This window comes from Phocoena sinus, chromosome 6 (assembly GCF_008692025.1).
Source record: "Phocoena sinus isolate mPhoSin1 chromosome 6, mPhoSin1.pri, whole genome shotgun sequence".
NCBI classification, from domain to species: Eukaryota; Metazoa; Chordata; class Mammalia; order Artiodactyla; family Phocoenidae; genus Phocoena; species Phocoena sinus.
Genome location: NC_045768.1, coordinates 58918610 through 58931632, shown reverse-complemented (window position 1 = coordinate 58931632; position 13023 = coordinate 58918610). Strand labels below are relative to the sequence as shown.

At 36.4% G+C, this 13023-nt stretch overlaps 1 protein-coding gene across 1 annotated transcript in view; it reads left to right on the top strand.

Moving 5' to 3' along the window:
• The window catches only part of PTPRD (protein tyrosine phosphatase receptor type D), a 527692-nt gene that overhangs the window by 378953 nt on the left and 135716 nt on the right, over positions 1-13023 (top strand). The window contains 4 exon segments of the mRNA XM_032635461.1: positions 302-392; positions 5515-5647; positions 5650-5723; positions 12849-13009. Of these exon segments, the coding sequence (XP_032491352.1) occupies positions 302-392; positions 5515-5647; positions 5650-5723; positions 12849-13009 (459 nt within the window).

Genomic DNA, 13023 nt, shown 5'->3' with positions numbered 1-13023 from the left:
TTGTATGTGTCTAGCAGCGGGGTACTAACGAACTATTTCCACTCTGTTTATGATACCTAATAAAGGTCAGTCAACCATGGTGATATTACCATACAAGATCACTGAAGTCACACATAAATGTCTACCCATGTTGTTTTTAAAACTGAACAAACAGGTGGTTATTTGCCATTGATGGACAAGTCACTCCATATCCATAATTTGCCTTCAGTCTCAATCTTCAGGTCTGTGGAAGATTTAAGGATATATCCGTTTTCTTTTCCCTCCGAACTAACCTTATTTTTGTCTATCTATTCTTGTGCAGGGGTTACTACATAATAATTGTGCCTTTGAAGAAATCTCGTGGGAAATTTATCAAGCCATGGGAGAGTCCAGATGAAATGGAATTAGATGAGGTAACTATGTGTTTCGGGCTGTGCCGTTCATTAGTTATTTAATTTTTAAAATAGCCCTCTCCTCTCTATGGAGACCTTTCAGCATCTAATCTGGGTGCTGACTCCTACATGGCTGGCTGGTCAGCTGGCTACTCAGAAGGTTCACTGCCACGGGTGTGTTAACCTCTTGGGGTCCGAACAAAGAGCTTTTTGATTTAATTAAAAGACATTAAGCTGTTGTAAAGCTTACAACCTATCTGATCTTTGTTGGCTTTAAGATTTTGCCCCGTGCCCCTTGTAAAACATGATGCAGAGGTGTGGAAGGTGAAGTGAATTGTCAGCAAAGACTTAATCACCATTGCTATGAATTCCAAGGTGTGCTTCGTCAGTGCAGTGGTAGCTGAGGCTGTTAAAAATGCTAAGTTGCAGTTTGCACCAGAGTTCAACACTTGACCTGCTATGTGTTCTTGACCAATTTCTGACAGAATTGTGCTGGTTAGCACATATTTGCTTTATTCTATGTTTTGTAAGAGATCAGAATCAAAAATGCATGAGCTTCAGGGGCAAATAAAACAAATCACAGAATTTTGAGCTGAGCAAGAAATACAGAGCAAATACTAAATACTATTAATTTCTAAAATCTTACATTAACAATAGGTACCTTGGTACTCTTTTTTGCAAAAAGAACATTTTTTTTAAGTAAATACATAGTATATATATAGAACAAGATCTAATTTTGACATACTTATATTTGGATGAGAAAACTGTGCTCAAAAGTGTTAAGCCAGATCCCTAGAGGGCCACAGCAGGTTAATGGCTGGGCTTCACCTTCTGTGAAATACTATACAGGAGAGACTTTACAATTTTAACATGATCCTAGATTGAATCAGTTCAGAAGTCAAATAAAAAAGGCCCCCATTGGGGGAAATATGAGATTTTAATTGATTGGATTTATTTACAACATGTTCTGTATCTTATAACCCAACCTGTTATTTTTAGGTATTTTCTGTCCCTCAAATTAGTGCATACGAAGCAAGGAAAAGCAGAAATTCCCTCACTGCATTACAGGGAAGTGATGTTTATTTCATACACGTCTGCACTAAGGAGACTGTGATCTCGAGAGCAGGGCTGTTAGCTTCTTTTGACAGACATGTGTCATCCCTAGAAGTATGTTTCGTCATCAACCACTTCATTTATCTGAGTCAAACTTGATCAAGTTCAGAAAGGGAGATGAGTTCAAGGTTAGGACTATGCTTTTGTGTCACCGCTTAGTGATTAGACGAGCACTGAAGGATTATAAAATGAGACACATTTCAATCATGCTGTCAAGTAATTTGTTATAAATTTTACTTTTTTTTTTTCTGCTGAAAATAAAGGAACAAAATCATTTTTTATGATGTCAGAGGAGTACATCTGAATATGCGATTTGATGAGCTAGCTGGTCTCTAAACCAGGCATGTTTTACCTGCAACTGACTGATCAGTTAATCCTGACATATTCTTCATTATTTTAATCAGTTCTCAGCCGAAATGCAGAATTCAGTTGGAACTGGATTTAAAATGCAAAGGCAGCTTGTAAAATCTATGAATCTTTCTACCTATTAAAAAAAAAAAAAAAAGTTTTCAAGGAATTAACATCCAAGCCAAAAATGACATCAAATCCTTCAAAAAAAAAAAAAAAAAAAAGCTTTGCTTAGAAGTGGAGCCATTTGGTTGTAAGTAATAGGAAGCTGATTCTCTTTTACAGCTAGGTTTCAACCTCCAAAATGCACATCAGTTCTAATGGATTAAAGTATAGAGCTCTATGACATTGAACTTTCTTGCAATTACATTCTATGGGTCTCTGCTGCTGATTCCCATAACAAAGGGTCATTTTAATCATCCCAGAAATTGTAGTGCATTAATCTGTATAATAGTTTGATAAAGAACATTTATTAATTCAAAATTTTGGGGTCAGGATGGGTTCTTTCCCACTTTTCTTACTGATATAATTGAGACCACATTGTAGAATTAATGGTGGAAGAAATAAGGTATGCATTGACTGGAAAATGAAAATTATTTCTGATAAAAAACTAAAGCCCTTGATATATCTTCTAGAAACCTCCAATACATCTTGTAACTATTGTGGAGGGGAACAAATGAAAGTAGGCTACGGCCTCACTTTGTGCTTACCCATTCAGTTTCTGATCCCTCCAGACAGGTATTTTTTTTTCTACCATGGATAATAAAATCACCGTAGTAATTTTATCTAGAGCTTGGTACTGCCAGGTTTGACAAAGCAGTGTTCCTCTCTTAAATGTATTTGACCAAGTGATTTTTTAGAAAGGCCTATAATTCAAATCGTTGAAACCCCAATCATCAAATAGAATGGTAGCCTAAGGGGATTTCCACATGTATGCCTTACACCTAGGCCCATAAAAAATGGAAAGAGGCTTTCTACACAGAGTCACTCTCGATATTATCTTCTGAGCTCATTTATCCTTTGTCTGGGGATAATCTTCACATAATAAATTCATAGACTGGAACTCTTAGTTGTCAGGGTCAGCCTGGGCAGAGCAGACATTGATAGTCAAAATGAATTCTGGACAGAATGACTCCTAAAATGTTAGTTATATTTAATTCAGGGAAGGTCTTGTAATACATCGTAAGCTCTTCATCGCATTGTACGTCAAAGGCTTGCTGTAAAATAACGTGGTCATTTGTGGTGGGAACTTCAACATACTGGCTCACTTCAGTGTCACCTGAGCACACTTGACCCATTTAAAGTATAACACAGGGAGCATCCTACAGAGATTAGAGCAAGCTACAGGGCCAGGGTTGATGTTCCAGGTTTGACCTTAATGAATGGCAGCATTGGGTCTAAGGAGCACCAAAACACTAAAATCTGTTAAAGTACTTCCTCGAAGTCTTCTAAAGAAACCCTAGCAAAAGGTACTCATAGGGATGACAGTGATATGGATGAATTATGACAGTTGCCTGCCTACATCTGAAATATGAATAAAATCAAGGTAGGGTTTGATCGGTGAAGCAGAAGAGGGGACACAGTTGCATAAACAACTGATGGTAAATGTTTCTGATTAACCAACTTCAGAAAGCTTTTCGGCTCTTCTGCACTTCATTTGTCCTTCTCTAAGTAATGGCCCATAAATGACTACATATCAACAATAACCTATGTAGTGACTTTTCAAGTATATCTTAAATATTTACATCAGAATTTTAAAAATACATGTTAAAAGAATCTAGGAAAAAGACATCTAAGTACGCATTTATCTGTGTTAATGAAAGCAGATGCACGAAAATTACATATTTAAGTATAGACTGAGTTAAAAGAGTTAACATTATTAGTTTAGCCTAAATGTTGCAATTACGTTTCTTTGGTATTGTGCAGCCATTAAGTAAATAAAATTATGGTTGGAAAAAATCTCTTACGTGTAATTTCATTTTATTTCACCAATTGAATCCACTATTGTCACTTTCTATTCTGCCTCAGTTGCCTCATTTATAAAATGGGGATAATGATAACTTATTTCATAGAGTTTTTATGAGTAAATGAGCTAAGCCCTATTTAGTCTCCTGAGAACGGTGCCTGGCACCTAGGAATTGGTTAACAAAGAAAAGCATTATTGTCATTATCATCAATTATAAGACCTAAATGTGACAACAGGATTGAAAGATAGTGCTAAGTTTCTGGACTTGCTTTATTATAACTCAGTTGGTCCATAATTGATCAGTCTACCTGAATGTATCATCAGATGGTCCAAATTTGCTAAACAAGTTCTGCTGTGGTTTTTATAAAAGAACTTACATTTCATGTAATTTTAATTGTATCAAGAAACTCAGACGTAACAGAAAATTTGAGAACATTTTAAGTATTCAATAACATGGGCACAAATTATCTATATAACCAAGAGGGTGATTTTTTTACATTTTTTAAGTTATAATTTTGACCAGCTGAGCACATGTACATTCTGTGTTGAAGAGACTGTAGTTTACCATCAGGTTCCTAACCTAAGGATTTGGTATTTGCCATATATACAGTCTGCAGCCGTTATTATTACAGAAGCCTGGCCTTCATTGCACCAGGCTCTCAGATAGTCTTTTCTATAGAGATAGTAAAACAAATCAGAATTCTTTCAAAACACCAGTTAAGTTGTCCCTTACATCAAAAGGCATCTCAGACTGCTATAAACGTCTTTTTCTCTGTTAAGCCCTATAAAATACCAATATTTAATGGAAGCAGACAGAGATAACTTAAACATCATTTTGAAATTGTCATGAAATATCATTAACATGAGTTTCTCCTAATAAAAGAGTGAATGCAAAGCAACAGAGTATCAAACCACAATTTGTACATTTTTCTTTTAGAAATACGTGAAGGATTTCTGTGTGTACATGTTTATGTTTGTTTTCTTCAGTGTAATATTAAAATTATTTTTTCTCTACCCTGCCTTTATTGCCCGGCAAGATAATTCAACATCTCCAGAGAGCTATTAGCTCCAGAAAAACTCGGTGCCATGATAAATGCAAGGAATTTTACCATTTTATCCCAAATGGTTAATCAAGGAACCAAGTCAAGCCAGAAATCGTTAAATAAGTGACCATGTCTACTTAAAATGTCAATTAAAAATTGGTCATCAGATTCTGTTTCTGCTGATTTGAGGGGATATACATCATACAAGCTATCGCATTACTAAAAGTAATCTAAAATGGTACTAATCTCTCCAAAAAGTTGGTCTTTGAACGTTTTGATGGCTTTATCTGAGGGTACTGCTTGTTTAATAATAAGTGATAAAGCCCACATGACGGGCTTTTGTGAATCAAGCTGATTTTTTTCCACAGACAAGTTATAATGCGTTCTTGTCCTTTGAGAGGATTTCATTAGAGTGGACAGTGATGTGAACTACCAGTAAAGGATCTAATCGTCCAGTGTTTACAGCCTGAGCCTTGCAATTGCAATTCAGTCCCTTACCTTTGGAAGACAGAGAGACTGAGATTTAGTAATGCTGACATACTACGCATATTGTGGACACACTGTATTTGGGTTGTTCCCAGCCCTGAGTTAATTTCTCCCATTAAATTGTCATTAAGTTGGGTTATTATTGTTGTTTACATTTCTTTCTCTGTTTCCCACTTTTTTCCTTAAGCTGCTTAAAGAGATATCTAGGAAACGCAGAAGCATCCGTTATGGGAGAGAAGTTGAATTGAAGCCATATATTGCCGCTCACTTTGATGTCCTTCCCACTGAGTTCACCCTGGGGGATGAAAAGCATTATGGTGGATTACAAACAAGCAACTCCAAAGTGGTCAAGAATATGTCTTCTTTGTGTTAGCAGTGATGGAACACGCAGAGTCTGTAGTTAATTGTGATGGCAATCCATCTAATTTCCTATGGTATTCTTATACATTTTTCACCAGAATTTGGTTATTGGGAATACATAGGTACATGCAACCCTAATGATTTCTCAAGAGATTTCGCTAACTTAGATGTGGTAACAGGCTGCCTACTCTTTGAACACTGCTGAGTAATCTGCTTGAGATTTTTACAAGTAAGGCTGTGTCCCTAATGACAGGAAATTTAGATGGACATCTAGTTTATGAAGTGCCAAATTGATAGGGCATGGTTCTTTTTGTTGTTTGTTTTTTGTTTTGGCATTTGTATCTCTTAATCCCACACCCGTCTCTTGTCCTAACCCACTCCCCACTGGTAACCGCTACTTTGTTCTTTGTGAGTCTGTTTCTGTTTTGTTATACACATTGGTTTGTTTTATTTTTTAGATTCCACATATAAGTGATGTGATACAGTATTTGTCTTTTTCTGACATTTCACTAAGCATAATTCTCTCTAGGTTCATCCATGTTGTTGCAAATAGCGTAATTCTTTTTTTACGGCTGCGTAATATCCCATTGCATATATGTACATTTTCTTTATTCATTCATCTGTTAATGGACACTTGGGTGGTTTCCATATCTTGACTAGTGTAAATCATGCTGCTATGAACATTGGGTACCTGGATGTTTTCAAAGGAGCGTTTTATTTCTTCAGATACATACTCAGGAGTAGGACTGCTGGATCATATGGTAGTTTCTATTTTTAGTTTTTTGAGGAACCTCCATACTGTGTCCATAGTGGCTGCACCAATTTACATTCCACAACAGTGCAAGAGGGTTCCCTTTATTCCACATCCTCGCTAACATTTGTTATTTGTGGTCTTTTTGATAGCCATTCTGGCAGGTTTAAGGTGATATCTCATTGTGGTTTTGATGGGTATTTCTCGGACGGTTAGAGATGTCGAGCGTCCTTTCACATGCCTGTTGTCTGTATGTCTTCTTTCGAAAAATGTCTATTCAGGACTTCTACACATTTTTAATTGGGTTGTCTGGTTTTTTGATATTGAGTTGTATGAGCTGTTTATATATTTTGGATATTAAGCCCTTATTGGTCACATCATTTGCAGATATTTTTCTCCCATTCAGTAGGTTATCTTTCTGCTTTGTTGATGGTTTCCTTTGCTGTGCAAAAGCTTTTAAGTTTAATTAGGTCCATTTTTTGTTTGTTGCTTTTATTTCTTTTGCCTTAGGAGATCCAAAAAAAAAAAATTGCTACAATTTATGTCAAAGAATGTTCTGCCTATGCTCTCTTCTAGGAGTTTTATGGTTTCAGGCCTTACATTTAGGTCTTTAATCCATTTTGAGTTTATTTTGTACATGGTGTGAGGGAATGTTCTAATCTCATTCTTTTACAGGTAGCTGTCCAGCTTTCCCAGCACCACTTGTTGAAAAGACTGTCTGTTCTCCATTGTATATTCTTGCCTCCTCTGTAGTAGAATAATTGACCATAGATGCATGGGTTTATTTCTAGAGCCTCCATTCTTTTCCACTGATCTGTGTGTCTGTTTTTGTGCCAGTACCATAGTATTTTGATTACTGTAGCTTCACAGTATAGTCTGAAGTCAGGGAGCATGATTCCTCGAGCTTAGTTCTTTTTCTCTCAATATGGTTTTGGCTTTTCAGAATCTTTTGTGGTTCCATATAAATTTTAGTGTTGTTTTTGATCTGTGAAAAATGCGATGGGTAATTTGATAGGGATTGCATTAAATCTGTAGATTGCCTTGTGCAGTATGGACATTTTACGATATTAATTCTTCCAGTCCAAGAACATGGAATGTCTTCCCATTTCTTTTTATCATTTTCAGATTTCTTCATCAGTGTTTTATAGTTTTCAGAGTATAGGTCTTTCACCTCCTTGGTTAAGTTTATTCCTAGATATTTTATTCTTTTTGATGCAATTTTAAACAGGATTGTTTTCTTGCTTTCTCTTTCTGATAGTTCATTATTAGTGTATAGAAAAGCAAGATTTCTGTATGTTAATCTTGTAACCTGCAACTTTACTGAATGTATTTGCTAGTTCTAATAATATTTTTGTGGAGACTTGAGGGTTTTCTATATATAGTACTTGTCATCTGCATATAATGACAGTTTTACTTCTTTCTTTCCCATTTGGATGCTTTTTATAGGGGCATGGTTCTTAAGACCTTTTGATGTGACCCACATCTGGATAGGAGGGTGACAGCCATCATTGCTCGTCTCCTTCCTCACCCTCTTAAAATGACTGTTTTCAAATATATATTTAATATTAGGTATGTTGCATAATACTTAGTAGATCTTAGCCTGTGTGATTACAATAGTAACTAACAAGCTCTGAGATTAAACATAGTTAATTTCCAAGTATTTGAAAATATTGATGGGGGGGGGGGTGATTGTATGTATTTTATTCTCCTATAACTACCAGTGAACCCATAGTGCTTTCTGCCCAGATTCAAGGGAAGTTCTATCTAGGAAAAGGCAAGCACAGCCTGGGTTTTAAATTATAGCAATTTACCAGGGACTTTATCAGTGAAAAGCCAAGAAAGTTAGAAAACAATTCAACAAAACAGAGAATTCCTAAGGTCCTCTAAATAATGAGTTGTCTTCTTTTATGTAATTCATCTTGCTCTTATTGTCGTTCTGTGCATCAGTTCCTTTGAATGTTAAAAACAGAGAGAGGGAGAGGGAGAGAGAGAGAGGGCGAGAAATTGTAGATGGGAGGGAGGCAGATTTTGAAGTGGCGGTTCACATTAACATTTAATATACATATTCAAAACTATACCTTTCTAATGGGGCTTAAAACTGACAGGTGTGGCAACTAGATAGAGCCAGTCCCTTCCCCGGTATAGGAAGTCTGAGAGATATCAAAGATTTCTCCACATCAGGTGTTAGCGTGTACAGTGGGGCTTCTCTTCAAATGACTGAAGGAATTCCCTCGTGGAAAATCAAAACACAGAGGCAGCCTTTCTGCCTGGTTTTTGTGTGTGTGTGTGCACAGGATGTCATTTGAAAACAAAGTGATGGGCTTCCTGGAATTTTAATGCACGGATATGCTTTCCCTTCCTAGTTGAAGGTTTTAAGGCAGAACATCAAGGGAATGGAATGTTGGAACCATCTTATCCTTTTTTTTAATGACTTTTAGATATTTGAAAGAAATTTTCTTTAAATAGCTTTAGGATGTTTCCGAAAGCACGTTCAGAGCACTGAGATAGATCAGAGAATCCAGCAAAAATGGAATCTCGTCAGATCACGCACTGTCAGAGACTCTGGTTTCTAACAGACATTTCAACTAGTTGATACATTTCAACTAGTGTTGAAATGTATCACCACTGATGAATAGTTTACCTCTTCCCTTATTATGTCATCTCACTGTTTCATTAATTATATAATTAGGATCTCTTCCCAAATATGTGTTGTCTAAGTTGCCCCTTTTCTCCCATCATCTTTTTCAACATCGCTCTCAAAGCTAACAGTACTTCCTTTACGTTTCCTATGTGTGTTCATGCCAGCATTTATAGACTTTTACCCAGCTAGTATAATGCCCGTAGTGATACAGTCTTTTGTAAACCTCAGATTTTCAAGAGTGATTGGTAAGGTGGCTAACCACTCCAAGGGTGGGATGATAATTTGCATACAGAAAATATCCCCCTTCCCCCCCCAAAGACATTGAGCTTTTCCCCAATTAACGGCCTCATGAAGAATATCAAAGGACTGGTTTAGAATGACCCAACGTTTAATCTTTTCCATTACTCCCACATACTGAACAAATTCTCCTTTTCATAAGGCTGATATCATTTTACTGTTTTGTTTTCTTTTCATTTTCACATGTCTCTGTTTCCTGATTTGGGTTGGAAATCTATGTACTTAGGGAAAAACCTCTGCTTAGATTTCCATCTTGGCTAACCAAGATTATTATCTCAAAGGCTCTTGGTAAAGAATTTCAAATCAGAGAGTTTTGCTTACTTAAGTCTCCCAAACAATTTGAGTGTGACCTACAAAATGGAAAGGGGAAAATTTAAACCAAAACAAGCAATTAATTATATAAAAGAATCATGTTTCTTGCACATAGAGTGTATTTGCTAAGCCCTTTGTGTAAATCCTTACACTGTACGTATCTTTTTTGTTTGTTTTTTTTGTAAATCAGCCCCTAAGAAGGTTAGAAACATATTGAGTTCTTGTATTCTTTAGATGCATTAGAAAATCCGAAAGTCTGCTCAATCTCTTTCCTGGACATAGTGAGGAAAATGGAAAGAGAGAATAGCATACAGGCATTTGGTGGGCATGTGTTCTCCAGATTGACTGCTGAGTTTGTCCTACTTAAAGTCAGAATATATGCGCTAATTGTTTAAAAATGCAGACTGCAAATAATTAAACATATTTACTGATAGTGGAAAAATGAGTATACTCTCTCGTGCTTTAATAATGTCAGCCATTTGGAAAAAAATGAGCATTTTCTTTTATTCAACAGAGATTTTCTGGGAACCCACTAAATGCAAAGTTCTGTACTTGCTGCTTTAAGCATACAAACTGTATATAAATCTGTACCTTCAAGGAGTTTATAGTTTCATTAAAGAAGATAAGGCATGTACACAAATGAAAAACCAAAACAGAGCCTGGCCACTACCATTAAGAAACAAATAACTTCAAATTGTTAAAATGACTTTTACCAACATTTTGTGAAATGACCGATTATTTCCAGTTAAGGGGAGGCAGCTTCAATGGAGGCAAAATTTAAGGGAGGCCTTGGAGTCAGATTGCGGGAGCTAAATGTCGTGGAACTTGTGAGAGGGTTAAAGTAAAGAGAGAGAATAGAGCATTTTGGTAGCAGCAGCAAGAAGTCTATTGTGATGGAACATGTTACATGTGGTAAGAAAGTTTCAAACAAAATTGTGGAGGCCCTTAAGAATCGTGCTAAGATGTCTAGCTTTTATTTAGGAATCCCTAGAGAGCCTCTTGAAGGTTTTACGGATGCAGTTTAGGATAACTCTAGCAGCAGTGGAGACTGTTTGTTAGAGGAAGGAAGAAATTCTTGATACGGTTTGGGGGAACATGAATGAGGTAATGAGAAATGTGGTTGTGTGAGACTGGAAAGGGGGTGGATGGACCTGAGGATCATCCACATGTGCACGTGTCCTTTTGAATTATGGTTTTCTCGGAGTATATGCCCAGTAGTGGGGTTGCTGGGTCATATGGTAGTCCTAGTTTTAGTTTTTTAAGGAACCTCCCTACTGTTCTCCATAGTGGCTGTATCAATTTACATTCCCACCAACAGTGCAAGGGGGTTCCCTTTTCTCCACACCCTCTCCAGCATTTGTAGACTTTTTGAAGATGGCCATTCGGACCCGTGTGTGGTGACACCTCATTGTGTAGTTTTCATTTGCATCTCTAATAATTAGTGATGTTGAGCCTCTTTTCGTGTGCCTTTTAGCCATCTGTATGTCTTCTTTGGAAAAATGTCTATTTAGGTCTTCTGCCCAGTTTCTAATTGGGTTGTTTGTTTTTTTAACTGGGTTGTTTGTTTTTTTTGTTATTGAGCTGTGAGCTGTTTGTTCTCAAGACATGTGGGGCAGCTCGTGAATGTGGACTGGTCTCTAGTGGGAAAAATAGTATTTTAAAGAGAGGCAGAGTCACGAGAATATTTTTCTGAGCGAGTCTAAAATAGGACAGAACAAAACAAGATATTACAGAAACAATTCATGCATATGCAGTCCCTTCATTCACCAAGTGACTTTCCATATATATATATATATATATATATATGTATGTATATATATCTTTGCAGCTTTATTGAGGAATAATTGCCAAATATAGTGGCACATATTTAAAATGCACAATGTGATGATTTTATATAGTTCTGTATACACAGACTCTGTGATTACCAAGATCAAGAAACTTAACTGTTTCGTGTGTATGTTTTGTGTGTATGGTGAGAATGTTTGTTGAAGATCTACTCTCAGAAACTTTCAGGTATACCGTTCTGTGTCACTCACTATAGTCACCTTGCTGCACTTTAGATTTTCAGAACTCATTCTTCTTGTAACCATACAATAGATGTCTTTCTCTGTCTGGCTTGTTTCACTTAGCATAAAGCTCTCCAGATTCATCCATGTCATCGCGGATGGCAGGATTTTCTCCTTTTGTTCTCCTTCTAATGGCTGAATAATGTTCCGTTGTGTGTGTATGTATCTGTCTATCTATCTGTGTATATAGATAACCACGTTTATCCATTCATCCATAAAAAGAAACTTATGTTGCTTCCATGTGTTAGATATTGTGAATATACTGCAGAGGACACAGGTATCTCTTTGAGACAGTGATTTCCTTTCCTTTGGCTATGTACCCAGGAGTGGGATTTGTCATATGGTACTTTTATTGTACTTTTATTTCTAATGTTTGGAGGAACCAACATACTGTGTTCTATGATGGCTGTACCAGTTTACATTCCCACAAACAGTGTATTTAAGGTTTTCCTTTTCTGTTATACCAACCTCTGAGCAGTACTATAATAAAATTAAATAGCTATGCTAAATCCTTTTAAGTAAGTTCTCAAAATGTTATCTTCTAAAAAGCCATATCATTATCACTTTCATGCGTGTTGCACCTATAATTTGAACACTGGACAGGTGCAGTACGTAGGACTACTTACATAATTTAATGCAATACTGATAATTGCTGTATAAATGTTTACTTTCTTGTAATTTGGTCTCAACTGAGTGAGTGATGATATCTTAATGGCTGGAACTATAATATTTTGTATTTTTCGCATCGCATGTAACAGTAACACATCGGCACAATGTAAATGCTCGTTGAACATTTTGTGACCGCTTAATTGACTGGTACTTATACTTCATAAGATCATTTAATATGCCACATATAGATCCCAGTGAAAAAGTATCTATGGAGTAACTTATACCATCAAAAATGATTTTATTGTAAAATACTTTAAAGGAAATTTCGACTACAAAAACCTCTTTTTTCTGCCTTTCTCTCCCCTCTTTTTTTATTTTACACACTTATTGTCAAATCCACGATGTTCTAATGCTCAAGATACTTACTTTCTAGAAAGGCATTATTTTATAACTAACTAACTAACATAGATTCTGTTTTTCCTCAGAAGATGTATGCAACCAGCCCTTACTCTGATCCTGTTGTGTCAATGGATTTGGATCCACAGCCAATCACAGATGAAGAAGAAGGCTTGATCTGGGTTGTAGGTCCTGTCCTTGCAGTGGTCTTTATCATCTGCATTGTCATAGCTATTCTTCTTTATAAAAGGTAGGTTTGCCCCA